The sequence below is a fragment of the Phasianus colchicus genome, chromosome 34 (genome assembly GCF_987193195.1).
Source record: "Phasianus colchicus chromosome 34, bPhaCol1.hap1.1, whole genome shotgun sequence".
NCBI lineage: Eukaryota > Metazoa > Chordata > Aves > Galliformes > Phasianidae > Phasianus > Phasianus colchicus.
In genome coordinates this window covers 2119868-2145051 of record NC_143469.1, presented here as the reverse complement: position 1 = coordinate 2145051, position 25184 = coordinate 2119868, and the positions used below count along the sequence as shown (strand labels likewise).

At 49.6% G+C, this 25184-nt stretch overlaps 2 protein-coding genes across 2 annotated transcripts; both read left to right on the top strand.

The window, feature by feature from the left end:
- Positions 1 to 1706: 1706 nt before the first annotated feature.
- LPAR2 (lysophosphatidic acid receptor 2) lies at positions 1707 to 10082 on the top strand. Its single transcript, XM_031609082.2, has 3 exons — positions 1707 to 1922; positions 6656 to 7398; positions 8624 to 10082. The coding sequence occupies exons 1-3, from the start codon at positions 1882 to 1884 to the stop codon at positions 8923 to 8925; spliced, it is 1086 nt and encodes a 361-aa protein (XP_031464942.2). The 5' UTR covers positions 1707 to 1881; the 3' UTR covers positions 8926 to 10082.
- Positions 10083 to 11591: 1509 nt separating this feature from the next.
- On the top strand, positions 11592 to 24982 carry PBX4 (PBX homeobox 4). Its single transcript, XM_090128709.1, has 9 exons — positions 11592 to 11866; positions 14956 to 15029; positions 20098 to 20339; positions 20873 to 21063; positions 21349 to 21484; positions 22095 to 22251; positions 22405 to 22511; positions 22965 to 23051; positions 24228 to 24982. The coding sequence occupies exons 1-9, from the start codon at positions 11658 to 11660 to the stop codon at positions 24318 to 24320; spliced, it is 1296 nt and encodes a 431-aa protein (XP_089984835.1). The 5' UTR covers positions 11592 to 11657; the 3' UTR covers positions 24321 to 24982.
- The last annotated feature ends 202 nt before the right edge of the window (positions 24983 to 25184 follow it).

Sequence of the window (25184 nt, the reverse complement as noted above, 5' to 3'; positions counted from 1 at the left end):
GGGTTCTTCGTTGGTGCTCTGGATTTGGAATCAGTTCTGCTGGGTTCTGCTGTCCCAATTGCTCTGGGTGTTGGCTGATGGGAACCAGTTCTGCTGGGTTCTTCATTGGTGCTCTGGATTTGGAATCAGTTCCATTGGGTTCTGCTCTCCCAATTGCTCTGGGTGTTGGCTGATGGGAACTGGTTCTGTCGGGTTCTTCATTGATGTTCTGGGTTTGGAATTGGTTCTGCTGGGTTCTTCGTTGGTGTTCTGGGTTTGGAACTGGTTCCATTGGGTTCTGCTCTCCTGATTGCTCTGGGTGTTGGTGGATGGGAACCGGTTCAGCTGGGTTCTTCATTGGTGTTCTGGGTTTGGAATTGGTTCTGCTGGGTTCTTCATTGGTGTTCTGGGTTTGGAATTGGTTCTGCTGGGTTCTTCGTTGGTGTTCTGGGTTTGGAACTGGTTCCATTGGGTTCTGCTCTCCTGATTGCTCTGGGTGTTGGTGGATGGAAACCGGTTCAGCTGGGTTCTTCATTGGTGTTCTGGGTTTGGAATTGGTTCTGCTGGGTTCTTCATTGGTGTTCTGGGTTTGGAATTGGTTCTGCTGGGTTCTTCGTTGGTGTTCTGGGTTTGGAACTGGTTCTGCTGGGTTCTGCTCTCATTGCTCTGGGTGTTGGCTGATGGAACCGGTTCTGCAGTGCTCTCCATTGAAATTCTGTGGGCTTCTGCTGAGCTGTGCGTTGCCATTCTGACAGCCCATCACTGCTGTCTGTGTGCTGGGGTCATCAAACCCACTGCTCTCAGCACGGGGAGCGCGGAACACCGAAGGGGAGGAGCGGGCAAATGGGGGTCCTAAAAGGATCCTGGGGACGAACAGATCAGAAACGCATCGTGGGGAGGGAAGGATCAGCCCCTGTCACTCTGACAGCTCAGATTTCTCCTCGTCGTGACAGCACTGGAAGTCTGCAACCAAAAGCTTCGCCTCCATCGAGTATTTCTGGCTCTGTGTTACGTTCCCACTTCTCAGCACTCCTTGGAGGTTCTCTGCCACAAGGAGGTGACTCCATTAAACTTTAACTTTCCCAGGAGAGAACTCTGCTCCTGTGACGTTTTGCTGCTCAGAGGAACCACGTGGAGGGCGGTGGAACCTCTCTGCAGGTCACACTTTTGCTTGGGAGGTTGTGGATTTACAGCCAGCTGGTGATGCTCGGCTCTTCCCAGTTCATTTTAATTCATTTTTTTGGCAGCCCGCGTGAACTTCGTGGCATCATTTCAGCCCATGGAGGCTGCAGAACGAAGGGAGACCATAAGGAGGTCGGTGTGATGCTCAGCTTCTGTAGGACTCCATGCTTGCCCCTCTGATATTCCAACCTCTCCTCATCCATCACTGCTCCTCCCGACCCATTCCCACCTCTGCTGGTTCTGTTGGTGATTCCTCAGCCCTTTGCCCCACTTCTTTCCATTCAACCTCCGTGATGAAGGCTGAGGAAGACCACAGGTGAGCTTAGGTGAGCAGCCAAGCACAGGTGGGTCCAGTGGCCCCCAGTTTGTGCTTTATATTGGTGAAACCACCCCACCAGCCCGATGCCAACGGATCGGAACCGACTCCTTCCAGCCCACACCGGAGACATTCAGAACCAGACTCCACCAAGGAGGAGAGGACTCGGATTGGGGTGGATCCGGGATCCCGAAGGATCCGCCCAAGGGGAGGATCCAAGGAGGGAAGGGCTCATCTCAGCTCTGGCAAATTCGCCTTCGGGAGCTGTCGGCCCTAACGCCTCTCTGAAACTTTTCCACTCAGCTCTTTGGGTTTGGAAAGGCCCTTTGCCCCCCCTCCCTCCCTCCCAAGATGGGGATCTCCATACGGAACAGCTCTCCCTCTTCCCTGCGGTGGGGACAGCGATGCTAGAAGTTGGGTCTGGATGCAGTGGGTGTGTTTGCAGGTAAGAATGGCTTTATTTTTCATAGAGGGCAAAAACTTTGTCCTGTTTTTCTTTTTTTTTTCCTGCCCCAAACGAACCACAAACAACAACAACAACAAAAAAGGAGCGGTGCTTTCAACCTTTGGCCCCATCAATTTGCGCGGCGTAAAACAAATGGGGACGGCGGCGAGCTGGCTTGGGACAATGGGTCTATAAAAGGCAGTTTTAATTAGCACTGATTGTGGATCTGAGCAGTCCATCCCCGCTCCGTCCTCCCACACCTCCGGGGGTTGAGCAGCGCTTCTCACATTGGTGGGAGGAAGGCAGGGATGGGAGGAAGGCCCCCCTTGTGCTGTGATTTCCAGCACAGAACCTCTTGAGCTCAGTGTGAGTGGAGGGCAGCGGTCCTATGAGCGAGGAGGGGGGGGAGTTGAGAGCTGAGAGGAGGGGGAAATGCATTTTTAAGGCCTCTCCGTGTGCCCCCACTGCGGTGTTTTCTCATTGTGAAAGGGAGCAGAGTTGGAGGAGTGCATTCACTTCTGCTTTTAACCATTCAACGCTGCTGTGGGTTGAGGGGGGAGGGGGGGGGAAAGTCCCATAAGATCCCATTGCAGAGCGTGGAGGGTCGTGGGGAGGGGTCTGGGGGCTCCTCCAGATCCGCTGTGCATCACAGCAACAGATTTTTTGCTCACGTTCTTCCTTTCCCCCCCATCGTGTTTTGCTTCGTGGCGTTGTCTGCTGCCACCGAGCGCCAAGGTCGCCTGGCTAATTAACTGCAGGGCGGTAATCAAGAGGCACAGCAGCTGCTGCTGTTTACTGGGGACATACCCCCCATCCCCCCCTCCCACCCCCCAGCTCGGTGTCACACCGATTCAATTCGGTGTTGGCTCAGAAGTTTGGGAGGAGGAGTTGGACTCAGTGATCCCAGCGGGTTCCTTTCAGTGTGGGATATCCTATGAGGATCTCCCTTGGAAATTTGAAGGTTTTCTGAATGAAAGCGTGGGGTGAGCAGTTGTTGTGCCATAACGATGCCCACTGTCTCAGATGAATCCCTGTGGTTGGGGGAGGGAGGGCTTTAAATGGCAAAAAATGTCAGTGGGGTTGGATGGCAAAAAAAGTGAATGGGGTTGGATGGCAAAAAGAGTGAATGGGGTTGGATGGCAAAAAAAAAGTCAATGGGGTTGGATGGCAAAAAAAGTGAATGGGGTTGAATGGCAAAAAAAAAAAGAAAAAAAATTGTCAGTGGGGTTAGATGGCAAAAAAAAAAAAAAAAAAAAAGATTGGGGTTGGATGGCCAAAATGTGAATGGGGTTGGATGGCACTTAAAACTTTGACTCATGTCTGCATGGGTGGATCATTATGGGATGCTCTGAGCCCTGGTACCACTGCAATCCCTGTGTGTCACCACGCAGTGACTTCAGCAGTGCTTCGCTGTCCTCTGGGGGTTTTGCTTTTCAAGCAATGGGTGGGAGCTGAGAGTTCGGAGCTGCTTTGCTGTCAGAATGGCCTCTCCCACAGATTCCACCTCCCAACCTGGAGCCTTCCTCCCTTCCTTCTTCATCCCAGTATATATGTACCTCTCTCTCCTCTTTCCCAGTACATATGTACCCCTCTCCCCCCTTCCCCAGTATAAATGTACCCCTCTCCCTTTTCCCAGTATAAATGTACCCCTCTCCCCCCTTTCCCAGTATGAATGTATCTTTCTCCCCCCTTTCCCAGTATAAATGTATCCCTCTCTCCCCTTTCCTGGTACATATGTACCCCTGTCCCCCCTTTCCCAGTATAAATGTACCCCTCTCCCCCCTTTCCCAATATAAATGTCTTTCTCCCCCCTTTCCCAGTATAAATGTATCCCTCTCCCCCCTTTCTCAGTACATATGTACCCCTCTCTCCCCTTTCCCAGTATGAATGTACCCCTGTCCCCCCTTTCCCAGTATGAATGTATCCCTCTCCCCCCTTTCCCAGTATAAATGTACCCCTCTCCCCCCTTTCCCAGTATAAATGTATCCCTCTCCCCCCTTTCCCAGTATAAATGTACCCCTCTCCCCCCTTTCCCAGTATGAATGTATCTTTGTCCCCCCTTTCCCAGTATAAATGTATCCCTCTCCCCCCTTTCCCAGTATAAATGTACCCCTCTCCCCCCTTTCCCAGTATAAATGTATCCCTCTCCCCCCTTTCCCAGTATAAATGTACCCCTCTCCCCCCTTTCCCAGTATGAATGTACCCCTGTCCCCCCTTTCCCAGTACGTATGTACTCCTATCCCCCCTTTCCCAGTATAAATGTATCCCTCTCCCCCCTTTCCCAGTACATATGTACCCCTCTCTCCCCTTTCCCAGTATGAATGTACCCCTGTCCCCTTTCCCAGTATAAATGTACCCCTCTCTCCCCTTTCCCAGTATGAATGTACCCCTGTCCCCCCTTTCCCAGTACATATGTACCCCTATCCCCCCTTTCCCAGTATAAATGTACCCCTCTCCCCCCTTTCCCAGTATGTATGTACCTCTCTCTCCCCTTTTCCCAGCAGAGATCAAAAGTTCAGTGCAGTGCCAGACCTGACTGCGTTGTTTGCCCAATGCTGTGCTGGGTGCGGGCGATAACGAGCCTGATTAATGACCTCACCTCCCTGCTGCTAACGAGTTGAACTGAGAGCTGCAGCGTCCGGGAATGCAGTGTGTGCTGGCAGGGGAGCAGAGGATGGAGTTGTTGGGACTGTGGGAGTCTGGGCTGCGTTTGGGGGGGGGTTAAAGTGTTTGGTGGGGTGAGGTGGGAGGGTCCTGACAGGTCAACCTGGGAGGGGTTGAGTTCAAAAAGTCCTTACAGGTTAACCAGGGAATGGTTGAGTTGGAAGGGTCCCTACAGGTCAACCAGGGAATGGTTGGGGTGGGGTGGAAGGGTCTTTGCAGGACAGTCAGGGAAGGTCAACAACAGGGTCGAGTTGGAGGGGTCCTTACAGGTCAACCATGGAACCAGGGAATGGCTGGGGTGGAGGAGTCCTTACAGGTCAACTGTGGAGTGGTTGAGGTGGAAGGGTCCTTACAGGTCAACCATGAAATCAGGGAATGGTTGGGGTGAAGGGATCCTTCCAGATCAACCATGGAGTGGTTGGGGTAGAAGGGTCCTTACAGGTCAACCATGAAGTGGTTGGGGTGGGGTGGAAGGGTCCTTGCAGGACAGTCAGGGAATGGTTGAGTTGGAAGGGTCCTTACAGGTCAACCATGGAACCAGGGAATGGTTGGGGTGGAGGGATCCTTCCAGGTCAACCATGGAGTGGTTGGGTAGAAGGGTCCTTACAGGTCATCTTTAGAAGCATAAGACCATAGAAATGGGGTTGAAGGAACATGGGTTCAGTGCTGGGGAGTGGGACCTGATGGCCTTTCCAGGTCCCCTCCACCCTGGCCCATTCTATGCTTTGCCAACCTCTCCATGTCATGCACTGCTTTGCATTTGGGTGTCAGGAAGGGAAATGATCAGAGTCCTTCCCAGGAGTTGGGCTCCATCCTCCTTACAGTTCCACTCTGACTCGGGATATCCTCTGAGTTGTGACACTTCCACATCTCCCCACCGTGAGGTTTCCCCCCGGATGTAATGTGTGTTGAATGACAGCACTGTTGCAGACCTGGAAGGGATGGATGGAGAGCTCAGGGGTTGACCATTGGAGATATGGGGTGCTGGAAGTGATTTTGTAGTTCTGTGAGGTTCCATGGTTCTGTGAGGTTCTGTGGTTCTATGGTTCTGTGGTTCTGTGAGGCTCTGTGACATTCTGTGGTTCCATGGCTCTGTGAGGTTCCGTGAGGTTCCATGGTTCCGTGAGGTTCCGTGAGGTTCCATGAGGTTCTGTGAGGTTCTGTGGTTCTGTGAGGTTCCATGGTTCTGTGGTTCTGTGAGGTTCTGTGAGGTTCTATGGATCTCTGGTTCCGTGGTTCTGTGAGGTTCCGTGGTTCTGTGAGGTTCTGTGAGGTTCTATGGATCTCTGGTTCCGTGGTTCTGTGAGGTTCTGTGAGGTTCTGTGAGGTTCTGTGAGGTTCCATGAGGTTCCATGGATCTCTGGTTCCATGGTTCTGTGAGGTTCTGTGAGGTTCCATGGGTCTGTGAGGTTCTGTGAGGTTCTGTGAGGTTCCGTGAGGTTCCATGGATCTCTGGTTCCATGGTTCTGTGAGGTTCTGTGAGGTTCTGTGGTTCCGTGACCACGAAGCTCTACAGATTGGGCCATAGGGACATTCTGTGCTGCTGCACAATGTGGTTTCCTCCCTGTGGGGCTTCTTACGGGGGTCTTTTTGGGGTGCATTGCTCTATACCTCCCTTACAGGACCCTTCCAACCCAACCCATTCCATGGGTCCCTGACCTTTAAGAACCCTTTCAACCCAACCCATTCTATGCTTCTATGATCTTTAAGGACCCTTCCAACCCAACCCATTCTACGGTTCTGTGATTTTTTTAAGGACCCTTCCAACCCAACCCATTCTACGCTTCTATGATCTTTAAGGACCCTTCCAACTCAACACATTCTATTCTTCTATGATCTTTAAGGACCCTTCCAACCTACTCTAAAGTTCTTTGACCTTTAAGGACCCTCCCAACCCATTCCATAGTTCTACAGCCTTCCAGGACCCCTCCAACCCAATCTTTTGACATTTCTACGACCTCCCAGAACCCGACCCCACTCATTAGCTTTCCCCCATCCCTCCCCACCCCCCGACCACACCGTCCCCGCGCCCACCCCCCCTCTCACTACCTTTTCCCCCCACCATCCAGGCCGGCGGCCATGAAGCACTGTTTTTACAACGAGTCGGTGGGTTTCTTCTACAACAACAGCCGGAAGGAGCTCACCACCTACTGGAGGACCAAAGATGTCCTGGTGGTGGCCCTGGGTCTCACCGTCAGCCTCATCGTCCTCCTCACCAACCTCCTGGTCATCGCCGCCATCATCATCAACCGTCGCTTCCATTACCCCATCTATTACCTCCTGGGCAACCTGGCAGCCGCCGACCTCTTTGCTGGCATTGCTTACATGTTCCTCATGTTCCACACGGGGCCGAGGACGGCCGAGCTCTCCCTGAAGACCTGGTTTATCCGGCAGAGCCTCCTGGACACCAGTCTGACCGCTTCGGTGGTCAACCTCTTGGCCATCGCGGTGGAGAGGCACCAGACGGTGCTGACCATGCAGCTGCACAGCAAGATGTCCAACCAACGCGTCATGATCCTGATCTTCTGCATCTGGGCCACGGCTCTGCTGCTGGGGTTGATCCCATCCTACGGTTGGCACTGCCTTTGTGCCCTGGAGGAGTGCTCCAGCATGGCCCCGCTCTACAGCCGCAGCTACCTGACCTTCTGGGCCATCTCCAACCTCCTCGTCTTCCTCCTCATGGCGGTGGTCTACGCCCACATCTTCATCTACGTCAAGAGGAAGATGGGGAGGATGTCGGCGCACACCTCCTTCCACCCACGCTACAGGGAGACCGTGGTAGGCCTCGTCAAGACGGTCACCATCATCCTCAGTGAGTTGGGGGGGGGGTCAAGGCTCACTGACATTCCCTCCGGGGTTATGGGGCTGTTCCGGCACTCCCTCCTTTCCCTGAGAAGCTGTGGGGTCACTACAGCATTCCCTTAGGGGTTGGGGTCACTGCAGTCTTCCCTTGGGGGTTGTGGGGTCATTACAGTGTTCCCTCTGTACCCCAGGACTTGGGGGTCACTACAGAGTTCCTTCGGGGGCTTGGGGTCACTACAGCATTCTTTCCTTCCCCCCAAGGGTCATGGGGTCACTACAGAGTTCCTTTGGGGGCTTGGGGTCACTACAGCATTCTTTCCTTCACTCCAGGGGTTATGGGGTCACTACAGAGTTCCTTTGGGGGTTTGGGGTCACTACAGCATTCTTTCCTTCCCCCGAGGGGTTATGGGGTCACTACAGAGTTCCTTTGGGGGCTTGGGGTCACTACAGCATTCTTTTCTTCACTCCAGGGATTATGGGGTCACTACAGAGTTCCTTTGGGGGCTTGGGGTCACTGCAACGTTCTTTCCTTCCCCCCAGGGGTTATGGGATCACTACAGAGCTCCCTCCTTCCCCCCAGGGGTTGTGGTGTAACTACAGCGTTCCCCTGGGGGTTATGGGGTCACTTCAGCATCCTCACCCCCACCCCCCCATACCCTAGGGGTTACGGGGTCACTACAGTGTTCCCTGCTTTCCCCCCAGGAGTTGTGGGGTCACAACAGCATTTTCTCACGGATTGGGGGTCACTACAGTGCTCCCTCCATCCCCCGTGGGTTGTAGGGAGGAGATCTGCTGAGGGGCGGACCCACAGATCTATGGGGGCAGGAAGGGATCTGCTGAGTAGCAAACCCACAGACCTATAGGCTCAGAAGGGATCTGCTGAGTAGCAAACCCACAGATCTATAGGGTGGGAAGGGATCCAAGGAAGCCATGTTTCCCCCTTTCACTCTTGTCCCCCACCCTAAAACTCCACAATTCCACCATATATCCCTATGGGGAGTGGGGCAGGAAGCCATATCTTCCCCATTTCACTCCTTTCCCCCACCCTAAAACACCACAGTCCCATCAATCACCCCTATGGGCAGTGCCTGGGTGAATCCTGACGCCGTCTTTCCCCATTCACCTCTTTTCCCCAAACCTAAAACCCTTTGATTCCACCCAACACCCCAAGGGAAGCCCCAGGGTTGGGGTAGGAACCCACCTTTCCTCTAACGGGGGTCCATCTCTCTCTGCAGGTGCCTTCTTGATCTGCTGGACCCCCGGGCAGGTGGTGCTGCTGTTGGACGGGTTGGGTTGTAAGAGTTGCAACGTTTTGGCCGTGGAGAAATACGTCCTCCTGTTGGCTGAGATTAACTCATTGATCAACGCCATCGTTTACTCCTATCGGGACAACGAGATGAGGAGCACCTTCCGGAGGATCCTCTGCTCCATCTGCTATCGGAACCCCAAATACACCCCCACGGCTGTGAAACCCAACGGGGCTGACCGTGGGTCTCTGTCACTGAACGGGCACTTCACGGTGGATTCCTCCATTTGAGACGTTGGCTGTGCTCGTTTTCTGACCCTGGGAACGGAGGGGAATCCCTCCAAGTGGGAGACATTGCACTGTGGGGTGAGGATCCCCATAAACACCCCCTCAAAGGATGCTTTTATAAGGGACCACCACGCGGTTTGTTCATTAGCGTGCTTAATTAAAGGCTGTTTCTAAAGCTGTGTTGATTTCTATGGGTGAGCTGCAGCTCTCTGTATTATTTTGTGTGTGTGTGTGGGGGGGGGGGTTCTGCAGTACCTTCAGAATCAGCTCTTCCAATGGTTGTGTGCCCCCCAAAACCCCAAATCTTCACTTCAACCCATTGCAGAGTGATTCCCAAAGTGACCCAAATTGTGTTCCATCCTCTCCGGGAGAAGAATGGATTTTTCTCAATGTCTCTTTGGGGAGGAACGTTCTGGAATCCCACCTGGAGCAGTGGATTCCCCCTCTCTGAGTGTCTGTTCTGGAATTTGAGAGCACTGTGGGGTTTTTTGGGGGGGCACTTTGCTCCTAAAATGACAGCGGTGCTGTCGTGTTTGTGTTCTGCTCAGTGATGCCACGAGCCATTCACAAATCCAGGGCCAACTCATAAATGTGTGATGAGTTTTCAGCAATGCCATGAGCCATTCATAACTTCAGTGCCCATTCATAAATGTGTGATGAGTTCTCAGCATTGCCATGAGCCATTCATAACTTCAGTGCCCATTCATGAATGTGAGGTGAGTTCTGCTCAGCGATGCCATGTGCCATTCACAAATCCAGGGCCCACTCATAAATGTGTGATGAGTTCTCAGCGATGCCATGCACCATTCACAACTTCAGTGCCCATTCATGAATGTGTGATGAGTTCTCAGCGATGCCATGTGCCATTCACAAATCCAGGGCCAACTCATAAATGTGTGATGAGTTTTCAGCAATGCCATGAGCCATTCATAACTTCAGTGCCCATTCATAAATGTGGGATATGTTCTTCTCGATGTTGAGGAGATCATGATTGCAGGCAGATGCTGTTGGCAATCCAATATTCAGGACCAAGGAACAGTAAATAGGTTTCTCCCCTTTTTCCCCTACCAAATTTGTAAGCATGAATGCGAGTCAGCCCAAACTCTGAAGTCGGTGAAGAGCTTTTGGGAGCAGAGAGGTGAACTGGGGTTTTACAAATGAGATTTGGGGTTTTTTTCCCTGTGTCCTCAAAATCTGAAGCTCTGGGGGAAAGGAGTGTTGTCAGTGTTGTGTTGTGATGTTGGGAGGGATGGAGGGAGGGATGGATGGAGAGAGGGATGGAGGGATGGATGCAAGGATGGATGGAGGGATGGATAGAGGAATGGATGGAGGGATGGAAGAAGGGATGGAAGGAAGGAGGAATGGAAGAAGGGATGGATGGGGGATGAAGGGATGGAAGGAAGGAGGAATGGAAGAAGGGATGGATGGGGGATGAAGGGATGGATGGATGGAGGAATGGAGGGATGGAGGGAGGGATGCAAGGAAGGAGGAATGGATGGAGGGATCTAAGGAGGGATGGATGGAGGGATGGATGGATGGAGGGATGGATGGATGGAAGGAAGGAGGGATGGATGGAGGGATGGATGGATGGATGGATGGAGGGATGAATATTGACCTTGATGCTTGCATCCATTGCATTTTGCTGCTCTGCTTTTGAGGCAGATTGCTGGAGTGTCTCTGTGAGTACCCCGGAGGGATTATGACCTCCAGAAAGAGATTAGGAAGAGATTCCATTATTCCCATCCCATAATCTTAAGAGACTTTTCAAACACTGCCACCAATCTTTTGATGCCTTTTAAATCCCTGCAGGGTTTGCTCTATCAGCTCAGTCCATATAGATGATGAGAGTCACTGGATCACAGGATGGGTTGGGGTGGAGGGAACCCAAAAAGACCATTGGGTCCCACACAGTTCCTTCAAGCCCATTTCTATGATCTTGTGGTTCTAAAGGTGATCTTCAAGGACCCTCCCAGCCCTGGATCCTTTATCAATCCTCTGATCTCTCATCAATCCCATGGCTCTTCATCAATCTTCTGACCCCTTATCAATCCCTCGATCCCTTATCAATCCTCTGATCCCTTATCAATTCCTTGATCTCTTATCAATCTCTCGATCCTTCATAAATCCCTTGATCTCCTATCGATCCCTTTGCCCCTCATCAATCTTTTGGCACCCTTATCAATCCCTTGATCTCCTATCAATCCCTCTGCCCCTTATCGATCACTTGGGGTCCTTTCCATCCCGACCCCTTAAACCTCCAAACACCATCAGCACGTTGGCGATGCAGGAGTTCCCTCCCGCCGTCCCTCGCAGAACCCCCTGCGACTCCCCCCCACCAACTCCCCCCTCCCAGCGCCGTTATGACGTCATGCGCGGGCGTAGCCCGAAGCGGTGGGCGTGGCCAGAAAGTGGGCGTGGCTTTCGACACGGGCGCGTCCAGCAGAGGCGTGGGCGTGGCTTTTTTGTCGGTGGTGGGCGTGGTTAAGAAGTGGGCGTGGCCTGGCGTCAGGAGCGCTTCGGCTTTTGTGGGCGTGGCCAGGCGGGGGCGTGGCGTGGGGACGTAGGCGTGGCCTGGAGGTGGGAGTGAACGGAGAGGTGGGCGTGGCCTGGGGTGTAGGCGTGGTCTGGGCGGTGGGCGTGGTCTGAGAGGGTGGGAGTGGACTGGGAAGTGGGCGTGGCCTGGGCGGTGGGCGTGGCTTCGGGGCCCTGTTGTCTGCGCTCCCCCATCGGCGGCCATGGAGGACCCTTCGCGGTTGATGGCACCGCACGGAGCCGGGGTTGCCCTTCAGGGTGGTCTCCCCCCTGGGGGTCCCGCTGCCCCAACCGCTACTTCGGGGGATCCGAGCTCTGTGCCCCCCCCGGCCCCTCCCCCTCACGATACGGGCGACGTTCTGCAGCAGATTATGGCCATCACCGATCAGAGCTTGGATGAGGCCCAGGCGAGGTAACGGGGGTCCCGTTCTGCCCGATAGAGGCAGCTGTGGGGTGGGGGGGTGGCGGCTGTGGGGATGGACCCCCCCATCCCCTCCCATCGCCGTACCACGGGACCCCTTATGTGGGGCTGTTCTGGGGATGTGGGGCGGTTCGGTACCGGTTCGGTGCTCCTGCAGCCCCGTGTCGTGATTCAGCTGTGTTTTATCGGGACTGTCACGATAGGGGAGTGTGGGATGAGAACTGGGGGCTGTGGGGCTGGACCCCCCCGCTCTGGGCCATGGTACAGCGATTGGAGTTTGGGTCAGGGATATGGGGTGGTTTGGTATTGGTTCGGTGCTCCTGCAGCCCTGTGTCGTGACTCAGCCGTGTTCTGTCAGGACTATCGCAATAGGGTGATGGGGAGACAGGGGGCTGTGGGGCTGGACCCTCCCCCCCCTTCTTTAAGACACGGAGCTGTGGTGGGAGTTTGGGTTGTGGATGTCAGTGCCGGTTCGGTGCTCCTGCAGCCCTGTGTCGTGATTCAGCTGTGTTTTATCAGGACTGTCATGATAGGGGAGTGTGGGATGAGAACTGGGGGCTGTGGGGCTGGACCTGCCCCCATTCTGGGCCATGGTACAGCAATGGGACCCCCTATGTGGGGCTGTTCTGGGGATATGGGGTGGTTCGGTGCTCCTGCAGCCCTGTGTCATGATTCAGCTGTGTTTTATTGGGACTGTCACGATAGGGGAGTGTGGGATGAGAACTGGGGGCTGGACCCCCCACCCCTCTGGGCCATGGTACAGCGATTGGAGTTTGGGTCAGGGGTATGGGGCAGTTTGGTATTGGTTCGGTGCTCCTGCAGCCCTGTGTTGTGACTCAGCTGTGTTCTGTCAGGACTATCACGATAGGGTGATGGAGAGATGGATGCTGTGGTGCTTGACCTCTACTCTGGGCCATGATGGGAGTTTGATTTGGGGTTTTGGGGCAATTCAATGCTGGTTCTGTGTTCCTACAGCCCAATGCTGTGACTCAGCTGTGTTCTGTCGGGGCTGTTGCGATAGGGTGGGGGTTACTCAGTTGTGTTCTGTCGGGACTGTTGTGATAGAGTCGGGGTTGGGGGTTGCTCAGCTGTGTTTTGTCAGGGCTGTCGCGATAGGGTGGGGGTTACTCAGTTGTGTTCTGGCGGGGCTGTCACGATAGGGTGGGGGTTGCTCAGCTGTGTTCTGTCAGGACTGTTGCGATAGGGTGGGAGTTACTCAGTTGTGTTCTGGCGGGGCTGTCACAATAGGGTGGGGATTGCTCAGCTGTGTTCTGTCAGGACTGTCATGATAGGGAGGGGGTTACTCAGCTGTTTTCTGTCGGGACTGTCACGATAAGAGTGGCCCCATGGTCTGGCTTGGGATATCCTTTGGTTCCATATTGGTTCTAGCTTTGTCCTATATAGTCGTTAACCGTTCCAGGTTGGTTCCAGCTGTGTCCTGTATCATTTCCGTCTGTGTGCTCCGTGTGGTTTCCAGCTGTGTTCCAGGTCGGTTCTGGCTGTGTTCTATATTGGTTCTGGCTGTGTCCTATATAGCTTTCAGCTCTGTTCCAGGTCGGTTCCAGCTGTGTTCTGTATGATTTTGAACCGTGTCCTATATAATTTCCAGCTGTGTTCCAGGTCGGTTCCGGCTGTGTTCTGTATGGTTTGGATCCGTGTCATATATTGGTTCCAGCTGTGTTCCTGGTTGGTTTCAGGCTGTGTTCTGTATTGGTTCTGTGTCCTGTATGGTTTCCAGCTGTGTTCCAGGTTGGTTCCAGCTGTTTTTCATGTTGGTTCTAGCTGTGTTCTGTATGGTTTGGATCCGTGTCATATATTGGTTCCAGCTGTGTTCCTGGTTGTTTTCGGCTGTGTTCCATATTGGCTCTAGCTCTGTTCTGTATTGAATCTAGCTGTGTCCTATAAGGTCTTGGTCTGTGTCCCATATTGATTCCAGCTGTGTTCCAGGTTGATTCCAGCTGTTTTTCATGTTGGTTCTAACTGTGCTCTGTATGGTTTGGATCCATGTCATATATTGGTTCCAGCTGTGTTCCAGGTTGTTTCTGGCTGTGTTCTGTATTGGTTCTGTGTCCTTCATAGTTTCCAGCTGTTTTCCATGTTGGTTCTAGCTATGTTCCACGTTGGTTCTGGCTGTGTTTTATATGGTCTTGGTCTGCGTCCTCCATAGTTTCCAGCTGTGTTCCAGGTTGTTTCTGGCTGTGTTCTGTATTGGTTCTGTGTCCTGTATGATTTCCATGTTGGTTCTAGCTGTGTTCCAGGTTGTTTCTGGCTGTGTTCCATATTGGTTCTAGCTCTGTTCTGTATTGAATCTAGCCGTGTCCTATAAGGTCTTGGTCTGTATTGATTCCATCTGTGTTCCAGGTTGCTTTCATGCTGTGTGCTGTATTTGGTTCCAGCTGTGCTCCAGGTTGGTTCCAGCTGTGTCCTGTATGGTTTCAGGCTGTGTCCTCCATAGTTTCCAGCTGTGTTCCAGGTTGTTTCTGGCTGTGTTCTGTATTGGTTCTGTGTCCTTCATAGTTTCCAGCTGTTTTCCATGTTGGTTCCAGCTGTGTTCCAGGTTTTTCTGGCTGTGTTCCATATTGGCTCTAGTTCTGTTCCTACTGAATCTAGCTGTGTCCTATAAGGTCTAGGTCTGTGTCCTGTATAGGTTCCAGCTGTGTCCCATATTGATTCCAGCTGTGTTCCAGGTTGGTTCTGGCTGTGTCCTGTATGGCCTTGGTTTGTGTCCTGTATGGTACCCAGCTGTGTCCCATATTGGTTCCAGCTGTGTCCCATATTAATTCCAGCTGTGTCCCATATTGATTCCAGCTGTGTCCCATATTGATTCCAGCTGTGCTCCAGGTCAGTTCCAGCTGTGTCCCATATTAATTCCATCTGTGCTCCAGGTTGTTTTCCTGCTGTGTCTTTTATAGTTCCCAGCCGTGTTCCATGTGGTTTCCAGCTGTGCCCTGATCAGTTTGTTCTGGGTTGTGTTCTAGGTTGTGTTCTGGGTTATTCCTCCTCTTTTGGTTTGCCCTGCAGCAAAACTAAGTGTTTTTTCCTCCTTTTTGTACAGAATTTCTGCTTTTTTTTTGCTCCAGGAAACACGCCCTGAACTGCCACAGGATGAAGCCTGCTCTGTTCAGCGTGCTCTGTGAGATCAAGGAGAAAACAGGTGAGTTGCTGTCACTTCTACTCCTAATTTTCCCCCAAAACACCACTTTCCCCCCCAAAAAATACCATCCCACCATCAGTTTTGCTCTTGTTCACCTCAGCGCAGGTTTTCCCAGTGGTTTCTATGACTTCTGCTGCTTTTCATGGCGCCTTATTGGTGCTTATTTGGAAGTCCTGCATTCCTATGTGTGAATGGGGTCCTGGGAATATGGTCAAATATTCGTGTATGTATGATTGGGGCACTGCAAATATGGTCATATCTTCATATATATGGACACAATCCTATGAATATGGGAAAATATTTGTAATAATATGAATGTGGTCCTACAAATATGGTCATATCTTCATATGGATGAACGTGGCCCTATAAATACAGTCCTGTACTCCTATATGTGAATGTGGTCCTACAAATTTGGTACTATATTCATATATATATGAATGGGAATCTGTGAATTATGGTCTTAGTTTTATATATATATGAGTGTGGCCCTACAAATATGGTCATATCTTCATATATATGGACACAGTCCTATGAATATGGTCAAGTATTTGTATATATATGAGTGTGGCCCTACAAATATGGTCTTATCTTCATATATATGGACACAGTCCTATGAATATGGTCAAGTATTTGTATATATATGAGTGTGGCCCTACAAATATGGTCATATATTCACATATATGAGTATGGCCCTACAGATACAATCTGCTCTCCCTCTATGATGTGATTCTTTGTCCCCTCCAGGCTCGTACGTTTTGGTACCCATCCCCAAAAGGAAAAAAAAAAAAAAGGCAAAACAACACACCCACATCTTAATTAATATTAATTAGGATGGCGTAGGGAACCCGACCTATGGATTAAAGATACTACAGAATTGGGGCCTGGTGGGAGATGGGGGGGCTGGGGGGGCTCTGTGGGGGTCTCTGGAGGTTTGAATGTTGAATCAGACGTGGTTTCCTCCTCTCCCCCTCCCCCTCCCAGCCCTCATTTTTCATTCATTCTTTGTTGCTCTCAGTCACAACGGGATACGAAGTCCTAAGCAGCTCTGCCCAGGAGCAGAACATGAACACAATTACAAACCCATTCTTTTCCCTGTTTTGTTTTTTCCCCCATTTTTTTCACTTGTTTAGGTTCTTTTTTTCCCCCATTTTTCCCTGTTTTTTTTTTTTTTTTCATTTTTTTTCCTCCTGTGTGTTTTTCCCCCATTTTTTTCCTGTGTGTGTTTTTTTCCCCCTCATTTTTCCTGTTTTTTTTTTTTTTTTCTTCTATATGCCTTTTTTTCCTGTACGTTTTCTCCCCTAAAAAACATTATTTCTAATTTTTTATTATCATTATTATTTTAAACTATTCAGTAATGGGCTGGATGTCTGACGGAGCTGCGTTCAGTGTGGGAGTGGGACTTGGTGGTCTTCAAAAGGAGCCTTAGAACTCAAACTGTGCTCTGATTCTGTGACCTTAATCCATAGGACCGGGGAATGGTTGGGTTGGAAAGGTCCTTGCAGGTCAACTGTGGAGTGGTTGGGCTGGAAGGGTCCTTACAGGTCAGTTGTGGAGTGGTTGGGTTGGAAGGTTCCTTGCAGGTCAGTTGTGGAGTGGTTGGGTTGGAAGGGTCCTTGCAGGTCAACTGTGGAGTGGTTGGGATGGACGGGTCCTTCCAGGTCAACTGTGGAGTGGTTGGGATGGAAGGGTCCTTACAGGTAATTGTGGAGTGGTTGGGTTGGAAGGGTCCTTGCAGATCAATTGTGGAGTGGTTGGGATGGAAGGGTCCTTCCAGGTCAACTGTGGAGTGGTTGGGATGGAAGGGTCCTTGCAGGTCAATCGTGGAGTGGTTGGGTTGGAAGGGTCCTTTCAGGTCAATCGTGGAGTGGTTGGGTTGGAAGGGTCCTTTCAGGTCAATCGTGGAGTGGTTGGGTTGGAAGGGTCCTTGCAGGTCAATTGTGGAGTGGTTGGGTTGGACGGGTCCTTGCAGGTCAACCACAGAATGATCCTATATTCTGTAGGTGGGCATGGTGAGGATGGGTCAGTGGTTGGACTTACAATCTTCGAGGTCTTTTCCAACCCTAACGATCCTATGATTCCAAAATCCCACCCCAACACTCAATCCCAAGATCTGACCCCCAAATCCAGCCCCAAAACCCAACCCCAAAACAGGTTTGACAGTCAGACTTGATGATCCTGGAGCTCTTTTCCAACCTCAATGATTCTGTGCTTCTATTGCCCCCAAGGATATACTTTGAGTTGGTATAAAAGTCAGCTCTCCTTTCACCTGACAGTTCCAATGCTCGAGTCAGAGCCATCAGCTCAACATTCACAGCCAACATACTGGCTGGCAAAGTTTGAGCCTTCTTTTGGGGTTATAGTGGTATTTTCCATTCCCTTGAACTACTCCATCGGTGAGCAGCTCCCATTCATGATTTCCCAGGAGGGATCTGTTGGATCTGGGTATGCCGATCTGTTTGGATCAACATTGGTGATACCGTCTGGAAAAACATCCCTGCGTTCTCTGTGGGTGTTCTGTACTTAGGATGGTACAAATGGTTCAATTCTGGCCCTAAAATGCACACCTACAAAGGTGAAGCCAACAAATGTTCATTCACTGGGTGCATTCGTGTTGCTTTTCTGCATTATTTGCTCCACGAAAGAAAATCTGCAAAGGGGGGGAAAGCAACAACAACAACAATCAACAAAACTCACAGCCAAGTGTGCACCACTTATTTTGGTACCTCTAACCTCATTACAGAACCACAAACCTCTTAATTAATGACATGCAAAATATATGGCCGTGATTGCATTTGCATACTGAGGCTTCAACACCTTAGGCTGCGTTGCGGTTTAATTAAGGATTAATTAGAAACGACGGGAATTTCATGTCACTTAGGGTAATGGTTTTGCATATTTGACAGATATCAGTAGGGGATGTGCAGGAAAACAGGGAATTTGTGTTTTCTTGTGTGTAAAGAAAACCAGTGAGTTTTATGGTCTGTGAGTTTCCTTAGTTGTGATGAACTTACTGGGATGAGCTACGGGGTGGAAAGTGCAACTCATTAATGCTAATTAACTCCTCTCTAGTTTCTTGCTAGCCCCAGCCAACCAGATTCTTCCCTTGAGGTTGTGGGGGTGCTTTATTCAGCAGTTGACTTGAGATGAGCTGATGCGTAATTGATGATAACGAATGTCTAATTACCATCATTAGACGGGTGATATAAAATTAAGCTGCAGCTGGGAGCTCAGCTCCAACACGAGGTGTGCTGATGTGCATCACGATGTGCGTAAGGAGATGGGAACCCAAACATCTCTTCCACTGCACCAATGCTTCCCAGCCCCAATAGTTTCACGTGAGCTTTGTCAGTGAGGAGTGTTCTTCTGGGGGGGCTTTGGGGTCCCTTCCAACCCAACTGTGCTGTGCTTCTGTGATCTTTAAGGACCTTTCTAACCCAACCCAACCTCATTCTACGGTTCTGTAATCTTTAAGGACCTTTCTAACCCAACCCAACCTCATTCTACGGTTCTGTAATCTTTAAGGACCTTTCTAACCCAACCCAACCTCATTCTACGGTTCTGTAATCTTTAAGGACCTTTCTAACCCAACCCAACCTCATTCTACGGTTCTGTAATCTTTAAGGACCTTTCTAACCCAACCCAACCTAATTCTACAGTTCTGTAATCTTTAAGGACCTTTCCAATCCATTCTGTGGTTCTGTGATCTTCAAGGACTCTTCCAACCCAACCCATTGTATGGTTCTGTGATCTTTGAGGACCCTTCCAACCCAACCCCATGCCACGGTTCTGTTATCTTTAAGTACCCTTCCAACCCAACCCGTTCTATGATTCTGTGGTCTTTAAGGTTCCTTTCAACCCAACCTCATTCTACGGTTCTTTGATTTTAAGGACCCTTCCAACCCAACCCAACCCAACCCAACCCCATTCCATGACTTATTATTTTTTATCTTTAAGGTTCCTTCTAACCCAACCCATTCTCTGGTTCTGTGATCTTTACAGACCCTTCCAACCCAACCCAACCCCAATCCTAGTTCTGTGATCTTTAAGCACCCATCCAACCCAACCCATTCAGTCCTCCCACAGTTCTGTGTTGTCAGATGGCATTAGAATCTCCCTTTGGTCACTTTGGATTGGATGTACATCGTTGTGTTGTCAACACAGATTTCCTTCTGAATCCCATCCACTGCTCATTAAATTGCCTCACAGTTAAAATCCAATTAAAAGCCAGAAATCTCCTCGTGTTTCTCGAACTGACTCAGTGTGTTTTGAGGGTTTTTTGTTTGTTTGTTCGTTTGTTTTTAAGGAATTAACAATAAACTGTCAAAAACTGGGATTTAAATATTCTGAATCAGATTTGCTTGGAATCAAACACGGGCGATCTGAGCGCGGATCTCGTTGCGTGTCGGCGTAGAGGAAAATGGATTTGGGTCTGATTTCATCAGATTGTTTCAGGTTTTGAGGTTTTAATAAGGCAAAACATGGCAATGTCAATGCTTGGGGGTGGTGTGGGGTGGTGGTGGTGATGGTGTAGGGTGGTGGTGGTGACGGTGTAGGCTGTTGGTGTGGCCTTTTGCTGGAGCAGTGTGGTCTATCACTGGTGATGGTGTAGCCTCTGCCTGGCAGTGATGTAGTTGTACCCTTGGCACACCAGGCACCCTAAGTCAAGCAGCCCTCAGGTATGGATTTCAGCACGATCCCACATCTGCATGGTGTCCTTTTCAGTCCCCAGGCACAGAAATACAGCAGTTGTAGCAGCTCAGGGATCTCATCCACCTCCCATAGTCTGTCTTTGACCTTTAAGGACCCTTCCAACCCAACCCAACCCAACCCAACCCCATTCCATGATTATTATTATTTTTTTAAATCTTTAAGGTGTTCCCCATTTCTCCCTCTGATCCACGTTTCCTCTATACATACTGCACCATACCATTCATTAAACTCTCCTTCTTTCCTCGACCTGGAGATAGAAATCTACTAAAAAACAGCTCTTTACACGCTCCACCATTGAAGCAGGCGCTCTTCCCCGTCCCGGAAATAACCTTTTGATTCCCTCTTTATATCTACCCAGTGTTAAGTATTCGTGGTATTCAGGAAGAAGACCCCCCCGATGCCCAACTAATGAGACTAGATAACATGTTGCTGGCGGAGGGCGTCTCCGGCCCCGAGAAAAGAGGAAGAGGAGCACCGATGGCTGTAGCAGCAACACCAGGTGGCTGTCCAAATGACAATAGCATTGAGCACTCTGACTACAGGGCCAAGCTGTCACAGATCCGACAGATTTACCACTCTGAGCTAGAGAAATATGAACAGGTGATCTTTCTGCATGGAAGAGTTTTTATCATCTCAATTGAAAATAACCCCCTTTTTTTTTTTTTTTTTTTTTTTCCCTTCGGTGTTGGTTTTAAGGATGGAACAGGAGGTATAAATGAGTTCAGTTCAACGCGAGGTTGTCACATTTGTTTGAGAGCTTATCTCAGTGTTGCAGGAATAAGATGGAATAGAGGGACTGGACATCAAAGTAAAGATGATATTCTTTAGGTGGAATAGAGGGACTGGACATCAAAGTAAAGATGATATTCGTTACCTCAGCGTTACAGAATGAAGGTGGAATAGAGGGACTGGACATCAAGCTAAAGATAATTAAATGTCTCGTTTATCTTTGTTACAGTATTTTTAAGGGTAAACACGGAAAAAGCTGAAACGTGAAAAAGTCCTCTGTTGTTTTTGGGGTTTTCTTGGTTTTTTGGGGGTTGTTTTTTTTTTTTTTGGATATGTATTCTTGTTGGGGGAATTAATTTGGGGGGTGTTTTATCGTTTCTCGATACAAATATCTTTATCTTCAGGCCTGCAGCGAGTTCACCACCCACGTCATGAACCTGCTGAGGGAACAGAGCCGGACGAGACCCATTTCTCCCAAAGAAATCGAGCGGATGGTGAACATCATCCACGGCAAATTCAGCACCATCCAGATGCAGCTGAAGCAGAGCACGTGCGAGGCGGTGATGATCCTCCGCTCACGCTTCCTTGATGCAAGGTACGATGAAAAGAGGCAACGGGTGCTTAAAACCCGGGCTTCATTCATTGCTCAGTGCCAATAATCGCGTGGGAATCCTCATTCCCGTTGCTGTCAGTCTCAGAATTAACATCTGATGGGTGTTCATACGCGCCAAGCCTACTTACCTTGACATAAACATATTAAAGCTGTGTGGAATTAAATATATTCTTCCTCAAAGGGTAGAAATACATTCTTCCTCAAAGCAGATATACTTTAGAGGAGGCCCATGGCGGTGCAAATAGGGATAATTGTGGTTTTCCACAGGCGTAAGCGGCGTAACTTCAGCAAGCAGGCAACAGAAGTGCTGAATGAGTATTTCTATTCGCATCTGAGCAATCCTTACCCCAGCGAAGAGGCCAAAGAGGAGCTGGCAAAGAAGGGTGGCATCACCGTTTCGCAGGTAGGAAGCGGTTGATCTGGAGTTACTGTTTCTTTCCTTGAGCCGTTAAGGTTGGAAAAGACCATGAAGATGGGCTGAGCGATTGTTAAGTGTCCCAGTGATTCAGTGGTTCCGTGAAAACTAGCCTGGATTCGTCTAGGAAATGCCATTTGAGCAAAACAGTCGCCCAGTCGTGAGCAAATTGAGCTTTAGGGGCACAAAAACAAGTGAGTTAAGGGGAACCCAGAGCAATGTTCCATAAGTCAGGGGTTGACGGATGGAAAACTGTTCTCAGTCAGATGAAGGCGCAAAGAAATGCGAGGAAAAATGGGAATAACCTACAGACAGACAACGTCAAGGACAGCTGGGAGGGGAACAGCGATGGCTTGGTAACAGATGAACGTGAGAGTGGATCTCAGACCATATAAACACACCTGAGTTCTGCTGGCTTGTCCCCTATAGGTGGTAACAGTTTTCAGTTGGCGGTATTAAAAGAAAACAAAGAACATTTCTGTTGTTCCAAAGGGTTTTTCTGCTTGAACCCTACTATAAAACGTTATTTTTGCTGCTAAGTTGTCAACGTAACGGATAATGGAATGGTTTGAATGGTAACAGGGCTGTAAATCTCCAGGTTTCCAACTGGTTTGGTAACAAAAGAATTCGGTACAAGAAGAACATGGGGAAGTTCCAAGAAGAAGCCAACATTTACGCTGCGAAAACAGCAGTGGATGCAACCAATGTTGTGGCTCAGGGCAACCGGGCAAACTCCCCATCAACACCAAATTCAGGTAAGGGAGAGAGCTTTGGAAGCCTCCAATTCCTTCTCGTGACGATGAGTGCCATGAATGGTTGGAAATGCTCACAGGATTAAAAAAAAAAAAAAAAAAAAGGACGTTTTTGCACTGAATTTTCTTTTGTTTCTTTGTTTTGTTGTGATTCAGCTTCCTCTGGCTCTTTTAAGATGACCAATTCCGGAGATTCGTACATAAATTTGCAGTCGTTGACCTCCTACCAGAGCTCCCCGGTGGGAGGCAATGTGCAGTCACAGGTGAGCAGGTTATTTCATCATCATCATCATCATCATCATCATCATCATCATCATCATCATCATCATCATCATCATCATTAAAGCAGTTTCTCTTAATATCAGATAAGGATTATTTTTTTCTCCTTCTCTTTGGAGTCAGACTTGTGAAACAAACCCATTGAAATCTGTGGGTTTTTTTTTGTTGAAATCAAACTCTTTGAGTGAGACCTGGATCGGCCTATTGGTATCCTTCCATCCTTCAGATTTACATCAACAAATTGGTGTTGGCTTGTTTGAGAGCCCGTCTTGCTCTGTATAAGTAGAACTTGATGAGGTATTGCAGTATTAATGGCACCGATTTACAATTATTTTAAATAAAACAAGCATATCCCGGTCGCACTACCTGATTTATTTTTTGCTTTATCATTATTTTTTCTCCCCTTATTTGTATCATTCTATGGGATCTTGTTGCAGATGGATTCCTTGCACCATGTCATACACCAGACAGGAAGATATGACACCATTGTGGGGAATCCTTTGTACACGACGCAGCGCATCGACGTAAGATGTCCCAAAGTTTTAATCGATCCCATCTCTGATACGAGTTTTGTTCTTAGTAATGATTGGTGATTAAGTCCTAACGAAGTTCCTACCCACTGAGATCTCTGCTGCGGGGATTGGAAAAAGGTGGAAGAGAGATACTTCAGGCTGAAACCTTTGGCTTTGGTTCCCCAAAAAACTTGTATATTGAGGATATAGTCCAGAATAGTTGTTCAGAAGGTCCTTACAGGTCAACTGTGGACTGGTTGGGTTCAAAGGGTCCTTCCAGGTCAATTGTGGAGTGGTTGGGATGGAAGCGTCCTTGCAGGTCAATTGTGGAGTGGTTGGGATGGAAGGGTCCTTACAGGTCGACCGTGGAGTGGTTGGGTTCAAAGGGTCCTTGCAGGTCAACCATGTAGTGGTTGGGATGGAAGGGTCCTTGCAGGTCAACCGTGGAGTGGTTGGGTTGGAAGAGTCCTTCCAGGTCAACCATGGAGTGGTTGGGTTGGAAGGGTCCTACCAGGTCAACCGTGGACTGGTTGGGATGGAAGGGTCCTTCCAGGTCAACTGTGGAGTGGTTGGGATGGAAGGGTCCTTACAGGGTAACTGTGGAATGGTTGGGTTCAAAGGGTCCTTGCAGGTCAATTGTGGATTGGTTAGGTTTGGAAGGTCCTTACAGGTCAACTGAGGAGTGGTAGGATTCAAAAGGTCCTTACAAGTCAGTCGTGGAGTGGTTGGGTTCAAAGGGTCTTTACAGGTCAACTGTGGATTGGTTGGGTTCGGAAGGTCCTTCCAGGTCAAACAGGGAGCGGTTGAGGTGGAAGGGTCCTTACAGGTCAACTGTGGATTGGTCAGGTTCAGCAGGTCCTTACAGGTCACTGTGAAGTGTTTGGGGTGGAAGGGTCCTTACAGGTCAACTGTGGATTGGTCAGGTTCAGCAGGTCCTTACAGGTCACTGTGAAGTGTTTGGGGTGGAAGGGTCCTTACAGGTCAACTGTGGATTGGTCAGGTTCAGCAGGTCCTTACAGGTCACTGTGAAGTGTTTGGGGTGGAAGGGTCCTTACAGGTCAACTGTGGATTGGTCATGTTCAGCAGGTCCTTACAGGTCACTGTGAAGTGTTTGGGGTGGAAGGGTCCTTACAGATCAGCCGTGTTCTGTGACTGCATTTCTAACAGAACCATCTGCTTCACCCACAGGCAAATGGCAGCTGGCAGGACGCGACCACCCCTTCATCCATCACCTCACCCGCCGGAGACCCCGGCAGCGTTAATTCCGACGCGTCCAATTAAGTCGTTAGGACCCTACCGATGAGAGGAAAGAGGTCATTAGTGTAATTTGTCAGTGTTGCTCTTTTCGCCGATACTCTTAACGTGACACACAGCTAATTACCTCAGCCAAACCCTGGAACCAATAGAAGATTGTGACGATGATTACGACACCTCTCTACCTCTCAGCTGAGTTCTTTTTACTTATTATGGGATGTGAAATCGTTCTCGAAGAACTTGCTTCGTTCTTCCTAACCAAATTTGGGGTTGGTTTTCTTTTCTTTTTCTTTTCTTTCTTTTTTTTTTTTTTTTGGTTGTTTTGTTTTTAATATCGATTTATGGTAAGAAACTCAGTGTCTCTTCTAGAAGAAAAACAGAAAAAAGAAAAAAAAAAGGACTTATTTTAATTTCCACGAAGTTTTTTACGACGAGATTTCCGTTTGAGCTGATAGATGCTAACGATTAACCCCTCGTATTGTAACTGTAGGCGTTGAAACCCTCGCTGTTGTAATTTTGTAGAGGAAAATCAGCTTTTCTTACCCACGCTGAGCTCATTGAGCAGAACGCGGCTGAAACCCCCCCCCATCCCCCTGTTTTTTGTGCATTCCCACCGCTGTTAACACATAAAGCCCTCCTCCTTCAGGCGAGGTTTTATCAAAGATAATAAACTTCCAAAGCCTTTTTTTTTTTTTTTCCTTCTTTTTTTTTTCCCGGTAATTTTTATTACTTTTGTTCGCTCCCGCTGTGTGCACCGGGGGGGCGTGGCCAACCACTGCGCATGCGCGCAAATCGATGGCGGGGCGATGCGCGCATGCGCGCTCCCTCAGGACGCATGCGTACAGAGCCATGCCGTTTCTGCGCATGAGCACTCACCGCACATTGTTCCGT

Bases quoted from the DNA above. Each gene is read 5' to 3' on its own strand.
- PBX4 (XM_090128709.1), top strand. From the start codon at position 11,658: ATGGAGGACCCTTCGCGGTTGATGGCACCGCACGGAGCCGGGGTTGCC. The intron at 21,064-21,348 runs GTACGATGAAAA...GGTTTTCCACAG, and splicing joins TCACGCTTCCTTGATGCAAG to GCGTAAGCGGCGTAACTTCA. The intron at 21,485-22,094 runs GTAGGAAGCGGT...GTAAATCTCCAG, and splicing joins GTGGCATCACCGTTTCGCAG to GTTTCCAACTGGTTTGGTAA.
- LPAR2 (XM_031609082.2), top strand. From the start codon at position 1,882: ATGCTAGAAGTTGGGTCTGGATGCAGTGGGTGTGTTTGCAG. The intron at 1,923-6,655 runs GTAAGAATGGCT...CCCACCATCCAG, and splicing joins TGCAGTGGGTGTGTTTGCAG to GCCGGCGGCCATGAAGCACT. The intron at 7,399-8,623 runs GTGAGTTGGGGG...CTCTCTCTGCAG, and splicing joins GACGGTCACCATCATCCTCA to GTGCCTTCTTGATCTGCTGG.